The sequence below is a fragment of the Aspergillus caelatus genome (genome assembly GCF_009193585.1).
Source record: "Aspergillus caelatus strain CBS 763.97 unplaced genomic scaffold BDV27scaffold_81, whole genome shotgun sequence".
In the NCBI taxonomy this organism is placed as follows: Eukaryota; Fungi; Ascomycota; class Eurotiomycetes; order Eurotiales; family Aspergillaceae; genus Aspergillus; species Aspergillus caelatus.
The window spans coordinates 108,258-122,794 of NW_022475344.1; the positions used below are offsets into that span (position 1 = coordinate 108,258).

The following is a 14,537-nucleotide window of genomic DNA, read 5'->3' on the forward strand; positions in this document are numbered from 1 at the left end:
ATGCGTTGTAACAAAGAATATGTTGTCCAAAACAAACAGTTTGTATGTGTTTCGCTTCACGGGACTTCACTCTTTCCCGTTTCACTCTGCGTTTGCATCCAACTTTGTCAGTAGCTCAAAACATGGGATTCAACTTTTCTCTGTCCCCCCAACAACAACCCTTCTCTGTTCCTCTTCACCATCTCACTCCTCACTCTCACTTTCTCTTGTTTGTATACCTATACATGCTTGTGGGGCTCTTTGTTGTATGTCTCTTTCCTTTTCAAGCGGGGATAACACTGTCTACTATCGCATACATTCACTTCTTGCTTTTTCCTTTCAGCTCTTCTTCCTGAATTCATTCACTGAGGATTCCATTGCCCCTAATTTTCTTCATATCCTGTATCTGTATCTACATCTGTTTACATATTGTATCACTTTCTTGCTTGCGTTGTCAGTACCTGATCAATGAAAGATGGATTCCGAGAAGGCAGAGCGGCTAAGCCGGCTCCAGATGGTAAGTTTCTCTCTGAATCCCTGTGTTTGTGCAGTGGCCATATCATCCATACTCATCTCATTTATCAACAACAGGAAGATCTGGGATCCGCCAGGCGGGAACACATCTCTACCACAGATAGCAGGAAGGTAAAAAGGGCCCCTTTAGAAGATATCGAAGCCACCCGGCTATCAAATCAGCCGGGGACGGAGGCTCAGCGTTTAGCTGAGCAGAATCGGCAACAGCTCACCGAATGGAAGAGTAAGTGACCGTATTGCCACACACCCAGGCACCTAGCATCACTATTGCTAATAAAATGAAAGATGTGTTCAAAAAGATAGGTGATACCGTGGACGTTGAGAGTCTCGATGAGCTCCTAAATGGCCAAAGTCACCGTCTTCAACTGAGAGCCGCTTTGCACGGATCTGGCAGCTATGACAGTGGCAGGTCTTTAAAGACGACGGACGGCTACCCTCAGCTATCAGAAGCTTCACTCTCGGCGTCTACTAGGGGTTCTAGATCTAGATCGCGAGGTCGAGGTGGAGGCATAGCTGGCACGAGAGGCCGTGGCGATGTGAGAGTCGTATCTGGCAGGTATAATTCAATTAAATTATACATTTGATGGATAAAGCTAATCCTGCGAAGAATCCCGTCCAGCACTTCCAATCGCGCTTCTGCTTCTAAGCCAGGGCGTCGCGTAATTCAAGCTTCTGGCGCCCGCAAGACTTCACTAGACCCGGCTCTAGAAATAAACAACAGTGATTCTTACGGGAAAGGCTACGAGAAACAGGCTCAGAATAAGCCACCGTATCAGTTTGGGGGGAACAGAGGAAGTAAGCAGTTACTCGCACAGTTATACACAACGCAACTAACCATTGTCCACGATTAGATGACAATAGGAGTCAAATGCTAGCCGTTGTCAAAACTAGACGACCAATGTAAGTCATAGGCTAGGTTTAGTTTCCTCTTTCTGACATCAATCAGCAGGGACGGCCTACCAAAGCTTCTTAGCCCTCCTGAGTCTTTTCTAGCAGAAGCCAGAAAATTGCTCCAGAGGGTCTCAGAGGCCACATCTGCTGCTGCCCAGAATGAATCTAATCTCCATAGTACTCCTGCAACGGTCTCACCTTGCGAAAGCCGAACGGCACAACCCAGCACCACACAAAACCCCCCTCTACCAAACACTAAATCTGAGGCCAGTCATGATGAGCCAGCATTAGTGACTATAGCACCCCAAGAAAATCGAACGCCCCAGCCGAGCACTGCCCAAGTCACTGCTAATCAAATCACCAGTGATATTCCTAATCAAGATTCAGAATCTACTAACGGTATCTCCACAACTGCAAGCAAGGATCAGTCGGTTTCGGAATCCGTCCTCAATAGAATTTCCTCGGAAGTTCTTCTTGATTTGAGCAGTACACCACTCACCAAGGACTCATCTGTGAGCGATAACAACTTGATAATGAGCCCTTCACTCCAAGAGCTGGAGGGTCTAGAATTTATGCAGAGATTAACAAATACCCTTGGAAGCACATCGTCCCCTATTTTCCAGAGGTTTGAATGTGAGGATCCCTCAAAAAGTACAATCTTCGACGGGAAAAGCTCGGCTATAAATCAAGCTGATGAAGATGGACCTTGTGACAAATTCCAGCGTGATATAGAAATGCTCTGTAAGCTAATGGCGTCAACCTCACTTTCGGACAAGCATCGTGAAAGCTTGGAGGAATGCAAAGCCGAGCTCGAGGCAAAACTCCAGAGTTTTCAGCGCATACCTACGCTAATTCTAGCACCCTTAGGACCTTCAGCTGAAAGCACTACTGATGGAGGGGGCGCTTTGTCTGTCTCAAAAAATCGAGACAGTCCTAGTCTACTAAGCCGCCTTAATGTGACGGCAGCCCCGTTCGTTCCAAGTAGACCCGATATGCCACCCACCCCCACTCGAGCACGAGCCAAATCCGTGTCATTCGCGGTACATCCAGGCCATATAATTGGCAACCACCTGCTACCAGGTCGGCATGAACCTCAGGCTGCAGTACAGCCCAAGGAGACTCACATATTCGGTGATCACGTACTCCCTGGTAGACGTCAAGTGAGCGGTATGGCAACTTCCTTTCCTCATTCTTGATATATGGCAGCAGCTACTGAGATTGCGGCCTTTTAGAGTCAAGCAGCACTCAAATCAAGTTCAGTATCCCGAGAAAACGAACAGTGCTGCCAAGTTTGAAAATCCCGGGGTTTGGAGGGCTCGAGGACCCTGCTCTAGATTCACTCCACCCTCTTGGCGATACTCAACAGACACTTCTACATGCAGGGCCAGCAAACAAGGCTGCCCGAAAACCCGGTGCACCTGAAGATCAGTTGCAGCAGTCAATACACGCGCCAAAGGAGAATAAAACCCCAGCAACTCGATCGGGTGGGCAAGCCTTGGGTGGCCTTCAAGCTTCGATCCATGCGGCTCGTGAGGAAAGCAAGCCCATCCGTTGAGATGAAGATCTTTCGGGGAATGACCAGCGATCTGAGTTGCTTGGAGTAAGTATACTTTAGCCCAAGGTCGGCTTGCTTCTCTGAAAAAGACTTTGCCTCCTGTCTAACTCGTTGGCTCCACGTACGCGATTCTCCTGTTATTCAAGGTAGCGTTTACGTGACCTGGGATCTTCCCCTTGCCCCATGACTCCTTTCTCTCCGCTATCTAAAAATGTCTTTTCTTTTCTTTCCTTTGCCTACAGCATTGTTGTTCCTCTGTACACTCTGGGAGCAATTTTATGTATAGTATTTCGGATTCTGAGAGCCGCCCTTTGCATATTCATCATGAGGGCTAGTGGTCGTTCGATAAATTCATTGAAGTACAGGCTTATCTGGGGCATCGTAACACCCAAAAAGCTTCTCAGCTGTACTCAACTGGTTCTTTCTTCTGGGCAAGCTCTAAACTCTCAGTCTGCCGTTAAAACAATGTCTGTTTGAGAAAAACAATAGATATTGAATAATTGATGATGACCAATGGAATGTCCCTACCAGCTGGCACTCAAGGCATATGCTTTTTTGTTTCCTTGATATTCTCTTTTTATCGTTTAAAGCTCCTACAGATACTCCAGACAACGTCATGCTCATGGCTTTTTGACAGACTACGTATAGTATGAGATGGGTGGTTCCCGTAGACATCTCAGCCACATACTTGTCTAAGGAGACACGGCTTGATTGCTTTCAGCTAGGGTGCAGAGAATATAACAAAATAACATTCATCAAGAACATTCATAACATTTGAACCCGGAGCTCCATTATCCGTTTCCCAATCCTGAACGCCATATGTTTGAACTACCGATGAGATGGTCTCTAACGATGTAATGCCTGGGGGATCTCCGCGTTACCATGGCTACTCTATTCATGTTACCCTGAAACTATACTGAATCCGATAAGTGTCCTATTGCTGTTGCTGTTGCTGTTGCTGTTGCTGTGGTAGAGGTCCCTCGTTAACCTTCGGCCTCTTAGGGTCCATCGCACCACCAGTGGGAGCAGGCCCGCTGCCGCCCAAAGTGGATGCATTAGTCACGTCACTCAGAGGAGGTCGTTTCCCGTTTAGATTCTGTGGCCCGACGCCCCGGTTTGCAGCTGCAGCATTCGCAGCATTCCTGGGGTCGATGTTCGGTCTTGTTAACGGGCGGTAAGATGAGGTTGTTTGCCCTCGATTCATGGGACTGCCGATTCCGCTGGGGGCGCCAATTTTCCGATGCATATCTTGAGATGGGTTGACAAAGTCACGGGTGTTGTTGGCGGCGGGGGATACGCCGGCAAGCATAGGTTTGGAAATCGGGACACTCTTACTGTGGTCGACGCCCGCTGTCTTGCGGATGGATGGGCTTTCTGCGTGGGGGTCGAACACCGGGGCAGCGTTAGCTTGTGGGTTGTCACGTAGGAGATCGACTGCTCGGGCTGAGAAGAATGAAGCGGATGGCATCGGTGAGCTTCCAGGTGGGAGCAGGTCCTTGGATCTGGGATCGTGGGGATTAGGAACTTGTTCCCGTTTAATGGGCACCTGACCACCTGCGCTGGGCATGGCAATGTCCTGGTTAGCTTTTGGTTGATCTGGTAGTATTCTTCCACTTGGAAGGTTGTGTTGCGGGTTTTGAGCGGGTGGGGCAGGGTTTGGTCTGCCATTCAGAGCAGGAGGTGGTATCTGTCTAGAGGCAGCTGCCTGGTTTAGCGGTCTTTCTGGTTTGGATGGTGTGACAATGGCGGGATTGGGTCTTGCTGCGGCTAAGGGGTTATGCTGTTGGGGGCCCCTGTACGGGGCTGGGCCATTTTGACGGTTCATAGGTGTCGGTGGCTGCTGAAATCTCTGGGTATCTGGGCCTATTACTATTTCATCTGGGTTTCCAGTTGCGGCTACTCCAAAGTCCGCTTCGTCAAATAGGTCACCTGCGATCGTTAGCGAAATGTATACCAATGTTGTTTGCTTGATTTATCGTTGCGTACTTCCAAACTCTCCATCAGCATCAAAGGCATTATCGGCTAAGTTACTGCTGTTCTTTCCCGCATCAGTCGGGCGGGGGGGAAGATCATCATCCTCCTGTATCGGCTTCTGCTGAGCTGGTTCTTTCTTGATGGGTGCGAAATCAGGATGTCGGTGAAGGTCGTCCACATCCCATCTCGCCTGAGAGCATGTTAGTACTTGGGCCTAGTCGATCCATAAACTATAGAAACACATACAGGCGCTGTCTTCACTTTCGTCACTTTCGATACGTAATCCTTGTCATAAATGCAATTGCCCAGCACATTGCCGAAGTTCCTCAGTGTACGCTTTAAAGCATCTGTAGTTCCTTCTTTCTTTGCTTTTTCGAAGGCCGCAGCTTTCCCTTTACAGTTCTCAATGTGGCCGTACCCGATATCCTAACGTTATTCAAGGTGGTTAGCGTTTAGACACATCGGGGACATATCATTCACAAAAATGAGTATACCTCATGGTACGTCCCATCTTTCAGAGTCACCCTCACTACAACCGACAGCCCCAAACTAATCTTTCCTGTATTTGGGCTCTCATCAACCTGTTACAACAAGGGTTTTATCAGCTGTCCGATCTCGGACACAAGCAACATAGATATGCTCTTAGCAATAGAACATACGAAATCGATCTGAATTTGTTGTATCGAACTCGACCACCCATTGAAACCAAAGACCTCATTGGCAAGGTTAATGCATTTGTCTGCAGCCAGATAATGGACTCTCTGTCCCGCGGCGCCTGGCCTGGAGGAGATGTATTCAGGGCCTAATTTCTTATCGAGCCGTGCTTGCAGTGTGGCGATCTCCCGTGCTGTATATTCATTCATGCGGCGAGGACGTTCCTCAAAGGGATTTACTGATGTAGTGTCGGCCGTGTTGGGCATCATGATGCATGTCGGATTGCCTCGGTGTTGGTCGCCAACACTAAGACGCGTTAGCTTGGATCGGGGTTAACAGCAGCGGTAACGTAGCACACTGGGGTGGCTCACGCGGGCATCATTAAAGCATATATAAATGTTACACTATTTAAGAAAGAGTATCATTGGAATACACCGATACGTGTGGTGTACACAGAGGCGGGTAATGAAGACAGGCAGAGGTCAACTGTGTAGCTCGACGCGTGACGGAATCCGACAGTCGCGATATCACGTGATTCTATATGTAGGAACTCTTGTCGGGGACCAGACCCAGCAGAACTAACACAATCTTGGCTATAGTTGGTTAGATAGATTTTCTCGTGGTATCAATGTTCTTCTTGCTAATACTATGCTCGATAAATGTTTATCCCTGTCCGTGGCCGAGACCTCCAACAAGAGCCACTCACTGGACTACGAGGCTTGCACTGGGCGTAAGGCCAAGGTCCTTTAGTGACTCTCCATAGTATTCAGAATCAAACACCTTTCTTGGGAAGGTCTGCAAGAAACTCTGCACGTCAATGCCATCTTCCTGTTTGAGAGCCGCGGCAACCTCGAACAGCGTGGTCGTGACAGGAAGCGTCTTCAGAATGTTTCCCTTAGGGGTTTGGAATCTCAGACGAGTTTCGGTGTAGGCAGATGCGGGCTTCGATGTAGAAGGGCCCGAACTTGTGGCCAATGGAGCAGAAGCTGGTTCAGCTGGAGGTGCTACACCTGCTCGTTCTGCGCGCTCCCGCTCAGCCTTCCGTCGCCGCTCTTCTTTATCAGCCTCGATCTTCGCCTTGACACGTCGTTTCGCTTCGATATCTGCCAGCTTCTCCTGCTTCTTCTTCTCTGCTTCCTTCATCATTTGCTTCCTCTGGAGCTCCTCCTTCACATCTTGGGATTCTTTCGTGCTCTTTCGCCGAATTTCCTAATCGCAGAGTGGTTAGTAGACACTCCTCCAAATGTAGTAAAGGGTGTCGCATTTACTTCATTTCTCTTCTGGTCAATCTTATCCTGCGCAGACTGCACTGATCGCTTCGCTGCCAGCTTCTGTCTGAGATCTTCGAGTCTCGCCTTCTTTTCCTCATCCGTGAGAGGCTTGAGTTCCTCTGTAGATTCAGAGAAATCAACATGCTGGGACTTAGAGGCATGGAATTCTGCTTGCGCATGGCTTCGAAATTTCTTTCCACATTCGTTGCAGACCAGGCTCCTGGCTTCCTCGCCTGGTTGGAGCGGAGGGCCCTCTTCCTCATCATCATTCTTGGACTCAGTCTTTATCTCCTCCAAAGATTTGTCTTGATTCGCTTCGAGCCATTCCAAAGCGCCCTGGACTGAGGAAGAAAAGCTTGTTGTTAGTGGATACCCGGAGAACAGCCAGTGGTAGTATGGCGGAACACCTACGGCCACCGCCCTTGGTAACGGCCAACTCGGCTCGTTCCTTATCGAAGCCCATTTCAATGAGCTGGTCCAAATCTGAGGGAGCCATGGTAGTGTTGGGACAAGAAGTGTAGAGAGGTGTAGAGAGATTCGAAGTGGGATTGAGTATGGATGGGGATCGGTTGGAGAAGAAGTGGGGCAGAACAAGGTACTAACGAGAAGTCGTTATGTAGTGTGCCGACGTATGGGTGTAATTAGACAACTTGATATGCTCAGTATCCCAAGAGAAATAAAGGATAATGTCGTTTTTTTTTTTTTTTTGAGAGCTATCAAATTGAAGTTTGGTGTTGATGCTGTACACAATAGTAAAGAAAGGTGTTCAAGTGACGTACTTATCGGAACCCGCTTGACTGTTATTAATCACCTTTGATACGGTACTGTATGTACGTACATACATAACATACCACAATACCATTGTTGACCACCTATATGATGAATATCTTCTTAACACATCAAACCAATCGATATTAGTTTACACTTTACCATGGCCGTTCGACATAACTACCGTTTTTGGTACTAAAGGAACTCATCACCATCACCATACGAGGATATCGTCAAGGCAGAATACAGCTGTGGTGTACTAGTCGAGACCATTAAAAACCTAGAGGCTCTTATGAAGCAGAACCCAATCTACAAGGCTGGCAAATTAGGCATTGCTACGACTAACAGGGGTATGTCCTTCTCGTATCGAAGATTAACTCAAGAGTAACAGGTATGGCTGTCCACATATAGTGGGGAATCCGTCACGTTCCAAAGAGTTTAATCTCAGCATCTATAGAATATCAAACTCAATGTCAAAAAAGAGTACTAAGCATTCTAGTAGCGGTGAGTCCCAGCATCATATCTTGGAGCCGGTGTCTGACTTCATAGAAAACTTCTTGACATCCCATTCTTCGGAGATACAATGCTGACGAGCGGTCAGTCAACAGACGTAGACAACTAGAACGTTGAGTAATGCCTAAGGGAACTCGCTATGGCTTCCCTAGTAAGCATAGTGACTAGTACGCTTTGACCAGACGCAGACAGCGGAGTAATCTGGAGCAGATCACAATCTATGCAAAACATCCGTCACATGTATCGACTACCAACTAGAAAGATTTGGGTCATATTTTTAGGGTCCGAGGATGTGAAGGAGTGGATCCCGCGGGATAGGGCCAGACTTTCGAGAAAGACAAAAGAAAAAGGGGAGTCGGATGATTCCCCTCTTGCAATTGCTTCAACTGTCGGTAAAGCACGTGGTCCATAACAACCACGGAGATAGAGGAGAAACGCACTCCAGAATGCCAGACGTTCATAGATCCATAGGAGAGTACTGTACTTATCTCGGAGACGAGGGGAAAAAAGAGGATAAATAGTCCGTGATGACATCACCTGACTTCTACCCGCGGGTTGGCTGAGTCAGCGCGGTCGGGGGCCAATTGGCGTCGTTGCGACAAGTCGAGTATTGCGCCTGAATATTAAACCAGCAGCATCACCATCGTACTACTTCCTACCTGACCAGACTAACTACATTGGTCATCTCTCAGCCTCCTAAGTCATCTGTTGTCCAGCCGTCTTGACCTCATCGGCTGCTCTACCACGCAGAAGTACATTCATTCTCCGTTGCTCGGCACCATTCATTAGTCCTAACCCTCCTTGTGTTTGCCTGCGCACTCGTGTCTTGTGCCCCCAAAATGTCTATCATTCTCGAGCCGCCCGAGTTGGCCTTCAAGCGTGAGTATACCCTTCGGGATTGGGCTCATTCATCATTGACTCCGGGCTAAACAATTTGATCGCAGGCCCCTTCAATCGTGAAGTCTGCCAGGTCCTACATCTCAATAATGAAAACCAGGAGCCTGTTGTCTTCAAGGTATGCGGAAGGACACTCCCCTGAGATCTCGATCGCACACTAAGAGTTGCTCGGTACTAGGTTAAAACGACCGCCCCGAAACAGTACGCAGTCGCTCTCTTCCCTACTTCATCTCTGACTATAGTGATCGTGGTGTTTACTAACATGGATCAGCTACTGTGTTCGCCCCAACTCGGGACGGATAGAACCTGGAAAGAGCGTCGATGTCCAAGGTGGGTTCGGAAATCAACCCTACGATGTCGGAGACCTCATAATGTCTAACTTTATAAAAGTGTTACTACAGGCCATGAAAGAGGAGCCTGCCCCGGATGCCAAATGCAAGGACAAGTTCCTCGTCCAAACTGTCGCGGTAACTCGTGATATGGAGTTTGCGAACGTCACTTCTATCGTACGCCTCTCTTGATCGATATTTACGGATCAATATCCTAACGGTCTCATAGTTTGAAAAGGCTTCCAAGGCTTCAATCCAGGAGCGCAAGATCCGCGTGAACTGGTTATCCGCCGAAGACTCCCCAGCCACCGAGCAGAAAGAGACGAACGGTGTTGTACGTTTCACATCATCGCCCAGCCTTTCGCATAGGTCTCCCCAGGACTAATCGTTTATTTAGAATGTGCCGGATGACGAACCCCCTGCCTATACTTCTCCCGCTGCCAACTTCCAGACCCCTGCTGTAGGAGCTGCCAGCAAAGTCGCCAACGACACGTCACCAATCCCACCGCCAGATTTCAGTGATAAGCGAGACATCGCTACCCCACAGACGAATGAATCCAAGGCCTCCTCTGCAAAGGCAACCATTGCAAGCGCTATTCCAACCTCGGGTGAAGACCTAAGTGCACAACTTGCCGAGGCTAAGGCGCAGATCCAGAAACTGAAAGACAGGTTGGCAGACCAGGGCTTGAGGCAAAGGAAGATCGGCGGCGAGACCGAAAAGCCAGCTGCGCCGGCGTTACAACAACAGCACGCTCAATCTGTCGAGTCCGGAGTGCCGGTGCAAATGGTGGCTGGTTTGTGCCTGCTAAGTTTCTTGATTGCGTACTTTTTCTTCTAGTCGCCGATCTTTCCCTCTTTATCTTTTCTTTTCTTACTAATTCCACTTTTACCCCCCATGTTTCAATTATTTTGTTACAGATGAACTGTATTCCCTTTGAGTTGCTTCCGTGGCATCGTTCCTAGCCTCAACACCCCCTTATATCGTTATTTCCCCAGTTGCACTCTACACCGCTGTTGCCTTATTCATACCTCTTGTCTGCGTTTTCGTTTCTACTTTTTTTTTTTTTTTTTTTTCCCCTTGTACTTTTCCTTTTCCCGTTCCCGTTCCCGTTCCCTTACTCTTTGATCTTCCTTTCTTTCCGCCTTTTTTCTTTTCTATTGTTCCTCTATTACTTTCTTCGATTTCTTATATTCTATCATGACGACCAACATGGACGCACAGAACAGCAATAGAAACAAATATTAAAAAACAATTTCGAATCATACGAATACTCCTATTTTGTATCATGTTTTAATAATTTCTACTTGCCTTGTTGAAGCCCCAACCTTGTCAAGTATTGTTAATATTGCTTTAGTCAAAACAGACACCAAACGCTTGCCCGCAGTTAATGCGCCAGGCCAATATGACTCTTGTGTACTCCCTTTCACTTCTAACCATGTATTTCTACGGCCGCTTTATTCGAAATTAAAGATTCAAGTAAACAACATCAGACGCCTAGTAACACCCATTTACTGAATAATTACACATGGTTTAGTCTACCCGACACCAGGACCGTGGATATCATCTCTATTCTATAATCATCAACAGTATCCATAACCCAGTTAGTAAAAGCAGCGATAGTACATATACAAATCAATTTTGAAGTTCACTCTCCTTCCACCCATCTTCATTCTCCTCCGGCCCAGCCGACTCAGCCGAGATAGTCTCTCCGCTACGTCCGGACTTCCCGCCACCACCGACAATCCGGCCCCCCTGGGCTCTCTTGACCCGACACCACATCCCGACATTCTTGTCTAGAATGAACGTCCAGATAACCCAGACCCAGGAACGATGACAAGGTAGCGGCTCGTAGAACTCGCTCGCGATGCGATGAAGCGCATGTAATCTTGTCCAAGGGATGGCGGGGAAATCGTGATGTTCATTATGCAGACCTACGTTGTACGTCAGGATGTTGAGTGGTCCGTAGTAGGAGTATGTTTCGGGGGGAGGGAGGTTATCCAAGGGGTGGGACTGTTTCTTTTCGGTGGATTTCGTCTTCTGCACTGTGATAGACTCCGTTCCGTGGTCGACCTTGGAGAAGAAGTAATGTTCTGCGATGAAGTGGCCTGCGCATGGATGGAGCGAGCCGGCGAGGAACGAGCTGAGGATGAGGTAGAAGAAGGGCTGTAGTGAACCGCCGCAGAATTTGGTGAGGGCGTAGTCGAAGGAGAGTTGGACGGCAAGGTTCAGAGCGTGGATGTAGGTGAAGGGCGGGCTGTAGATGAACATAGGCCGGACGGCGTAGAAGAGGATCTGGAAAGTGCAGAAGAAGGCCTTGCCGAGGAGGGAGTCAAGGAGGAAGGCTTCAACCGCAGTTGGAAGATCTGTATCGAGGCCTGTGACGCCGAGGGACTTATGATGCGTTAGGTGGTAGGGCTTGTTTTCATATTGTCAGTGACTAGTGGCTTCTGGCGGTTATACCCTGCACAAGACATACTCGGAACGCGGCGCTGTAAGGCAGCCCAATAGGGAGATTGGCAAAAATCGCCAGCAGGCGATTGCCCATTGGAGACCGGAAGGCCAGGTTATGAGAAATTTCATGGATGGCGAGGAAGAGGTTCTGGTTGGCGGTTGCTCCGATCAAGTATGCGGTTGCAAGGAACCGCCAGGAGAGCATCGAGGTGTCCCGGAGTAGATACGCACAGCATATCTGGAGGGAGACAACACCGAACACGACGTATTTGGTGAGAGGTTCGGGACCGCAGAGCTTGGTTACCTGATATAGCGAACCCGTGAGATTAGCGGTGCATGAGATGGAGCGGTGAAAGATGTTGAACGCACCTCTGGATGGGCCTTGATAATCGCTTGCCGTCTTGAACGGTGAGGCTCTTCCGTATATGTCCAAAAGAATTGATCCTCAACTAGAGACGACTCTGGCGGTGGAATTCGAACCGACTGCTGGTCATTCTTTGCATCGAGGCCCTTGTTCTTCGCGGCGGACACGCGGAGATGCGGAGTATCGGTGGTCGCGACGGCGGAGGACATGATTAGGGGAGGGGTGGGATAGGGAAAGGTGACGGATTTACGCCATGGGTCGAAAGCGGGTAAAGAAGGAGAGAAAGAGGAAGAGGAGGCAATGGCAAGCGACGATCCGAGTCTTCTGATTAATTGCAACGACAACGTGAGTCGGAGTGGATTGTTTCCACGTGGGGCCCTCCCGGCGCCACGGATGGTTGTGACTGGTCCGATCTACCGCCTTGCCTATTCGGGAATTATGGTTTGATATCCTGAATCCATGGTTTGATCCAGTCCCGGTGTATACAGAGTATTGTTCATGATCATTTCTATTGCTATCATTGGGTTTTTCTTGATCTCATAATGCTATAAGCAAAGTAACATATACAACATCCAATCAAACGCCCCGGTTTAGTAATCGTCTCCACGACTGATCACTTCCTTAACGTTAGGCCGAAGGACAATAGTCTGCATGGTCAGTTAGTTGGAATTCTCAAGTTTCAGGTACAGTGGGGTGGTGCGGTCTTACATGTTCATATTGGGCTGTGTAAGAGCCCTTGACATCGCAAAGTGGCGGGTAGTCCTGGACAATTCCGGACGAAACCAGGTTGTTCAACTACGAAATATGTCAGCAAGTACTTCCCAAGGCCTAGAGAGCTTTATCGTCTTACTCCAAGAAGATATTTGTCCTGTCCAAGTCGGTCAAGATAACGACGGCAGAAAGGCAAAGTGCCGAAGTTCTTGTTGATCACATTCAGCAGATTCTTGGCCGAAGAAAGACGCAGAGGTACCGGAGAGGCATTAGGAACCAAGGCGTAGTGGGATGTTTCCATCTATTAGCAAGTTAGCTCCGTCTAGACTCACAGTATTTGCCCAGTAGCACACTTACGTCTTCTCTCACGTAGCCCTTTCCGGTACTACCGAAGGTCTCAATGGCGAAAACTTCACCTTCCTCCATCTTGGTCTGGTCACCACCCTTCACAATCGGAACACTCTTGCCTCCGTGGATGACGTGCTGGTCAATGTTGTGACCGTTGAGATTCCTAATACACTTCACAGGATGCATGGTCCCGTTGAGTTCAACTTCATAACTTTCCATGGCCTCCTGGATGGCGGCACCAATATCGCTCATGCGGACATCAATACCCGCTTCCTGCATGCAGTCATCAGCAAAAATTACATTAACTTAGGAAGTTGGAGGCAGAGCAGCATACGCGAATTCCAGTATTGGTAGCATCCTTAACGGCCTCAAGCAATGGGTCGTAAACTGGGTCAAAAGCCACAGTAAAGGCACTGTCGACAATGCGGCCGTTAATGTGCGCGCCGAAGTCGACCTTCATCACGTCTCCCTGCTGCAACACCATCTTATTGCCCGCATTAGGTGTGTAGTGAGCGGCACAATGGTTGATGCTCAGACCGCAGGGGAAACCCATACCGCCCTTGAGGTTGTCACCTTCCTCAAGACCCTGGTGGCCAGTCAAAGCACGCACCGAATCCTCGATGCCCTCAGCAATCTCCGTCAAGGTCTGGCCCGGCTTGATGGTCTTCTGCGCATACTGACGGACCTGACGGTGCACCTCGGCACCCTGACGGTACTCCTGCAGGAAATCATTGTTCATGCGGTCGAGATAACGCTTTTCTTCGTTGGTCGTGCGGTACAAGTTATCATCCTTGTACTCGACGATCTCGCCCTCAGGATACTGCTTGCCGGCGAAGAGCTGAGACAGAGGGACCCGCGGGGGCTCGCTCTGAACCTTGGCACCGCCCTTCTTCTTCTTCTTAGACTTGCGCTTCTTCTTTTTCTTGGCAGCTATGCATCATCGGTTGTGGTCAGCGGGGTTCCGTATTCCTTGACCGGGGGTATCTTGGTTGGTTTAGCGCACCTCCGTTGGCTCCGCCTTCGGGAGCAGCGTTTCCTTCATCAGCGTCATCATCCGAGTCGTCCTCTGCCTCTCCGGCTTCTGCTTGACCCGTGGTAGGGGCGTCCGCTTTAGCGGCACCGCCCTGGCCGTTCACTGAGACAGGACATATCTTATCAGTTTAAGTGCGATCGTTACTGCAAGAACGGGGTAAGCACTTACGGTCAAGCTTCTGCAGGTCCTCGCTAGCCTGAGAAGCCATTATGAAGAGGATTTGACACAAGAAAATCCGTTGGCGGGGGGCAAAAACCTGCGTTG

The 14,537-nt window shown here is 48.9% G+C and overlaps 5 protein-coding genes across 5 annotated transcripts; 2 read left to right on the forward strand and 3 right to left on the reverse strand.

Annotated features, from left to right (window-relative positions):
• Positions 1-142: 142 nt before the first annotated feature.
• On the forward strand, positions 143-3,051 carry BDV27DRAFT_110744 (uncharacterized protein). The gene is made up of 7 exons (XM_032064526.1): positions 143-496; positions 571-736; positions 799-1,069; positions 1,121-1,308; positions 1,365-1,413; positions 1,460-2,571; positions 2,637-3,051. The coding sequence occupies exons 1-7, from the start codon at positions 455-457 to the stop codon at positions 2,957-2,959; spliced, it is 2,151 nt and encodes a 716-aa protein (XP_031927916.1). The 5' UTR covers positions 143-454; the 3' UTR covers positions 2,960-3,051.
• A 627-nt stretch (positions 3,052-3,678) lies between these two features.
• Positions 3,679-6,074, reverse strand: BDV27DRAFT_110763 (RAD52 DNA repair protein RADC). The gene is made up of 6 exons (XM_032064528.1): positions 5,959-6,074; positions 5,593-5,907; positions 5,428-5,514; positions 5,180-5,359; positions 4,946-5,123; positions 3,679-4,888 (listed from the first exon to the last, which is right to left on the reverse strand). Exons 2-6 carry the CDS (start codon positions 5,854-5,856, stop codon positions 3,894-3,896), a joined length of 1,704 nt encoding a protein of 567 aa, XP_031927917.1. The 5' UTR covers positions 5,857-5,907; positions 5,959-6,074; the 3' UTR covers positions 3,679-3,893.
• Positions 6,075-6,130: 56 nt separating this feature from the next.
• Positions 6,131-7,604, reverse strand: BDV27DRAFT_127916 (uncharacterized protein). Its single transcript, XM_032066869.1, has 3 exons — positions 7,270-7,604; positions 6,856-7,199; positions 6,131-6,796 (listed from the first exon to the last, which is right to left on the reverse strand). Exons 1-3 carry the CDS (start codon positions 7,352-7,354, stop codon positions 6,290-6,292), a joined length of 936 nt encoding a protein of 311 aa, XP_031927918.1. The 5' UTR covers positions 7,355-7,604; the 3' UTR covers positions 6,131-6,289.
• Positions 7,605-8,766: 1,162 nt separating this feature from the next.
• BDV27DRAFT_127918 (putative integral ER membrane protein Scs2) lies at positions 8,767-10,437 on the forward strand. Its single transcript, XM_032066870.1, has 7 exons — positions 8,767-9,018; positions 9,084-9,154; positions 9,215-9,237; positions 9,308-9,366; positions 9,427-9,542; positions 9,595-9,699; positions 9,763-10,437. The coding sequence occupies exons 1-7, from the start codon at positions 8,979-8,981 to the stop codon at positions 10,201-10,203; spliced, it is 855 nt and encodes a 284-aa protein (XP_031927919.1). The 5' UTR covers positions 8,767-8,978; the 3' UTR covers positions 10,204-10,437.
• A 297-nt stretch (positions 10,438-10,734) lies between these two features.
• Positions 10,735-14,481, reverse strand: BDV27DRAFT_172102 (peptidase; the record flags this gene model as incomplete). The annotated part of the gene is made up of 9 exons (XM_032075765.1): positions 10,735-11,781; positions 11,843-12,121; positions 12,187-12,594; positions 12,890-12,976; positions 13,032-13,193; positions 13,250-13,513; positions 13,575-14,170; positions 14,244-14,375; positions 14,442-14,481. The coding sequence occupies 9 exons, from the start codon at positions 14,479-14,481 to the stop codon at positions 10,999-11,001; spliced, it is 2,751 nt and encodes a 916-aa protein (XP_031927920.1). The 3' UTR covers positions 10,735-10,998.
• Between the last annotated feature and the right edge of the window lie 56 nt (positions 14,482-14,537).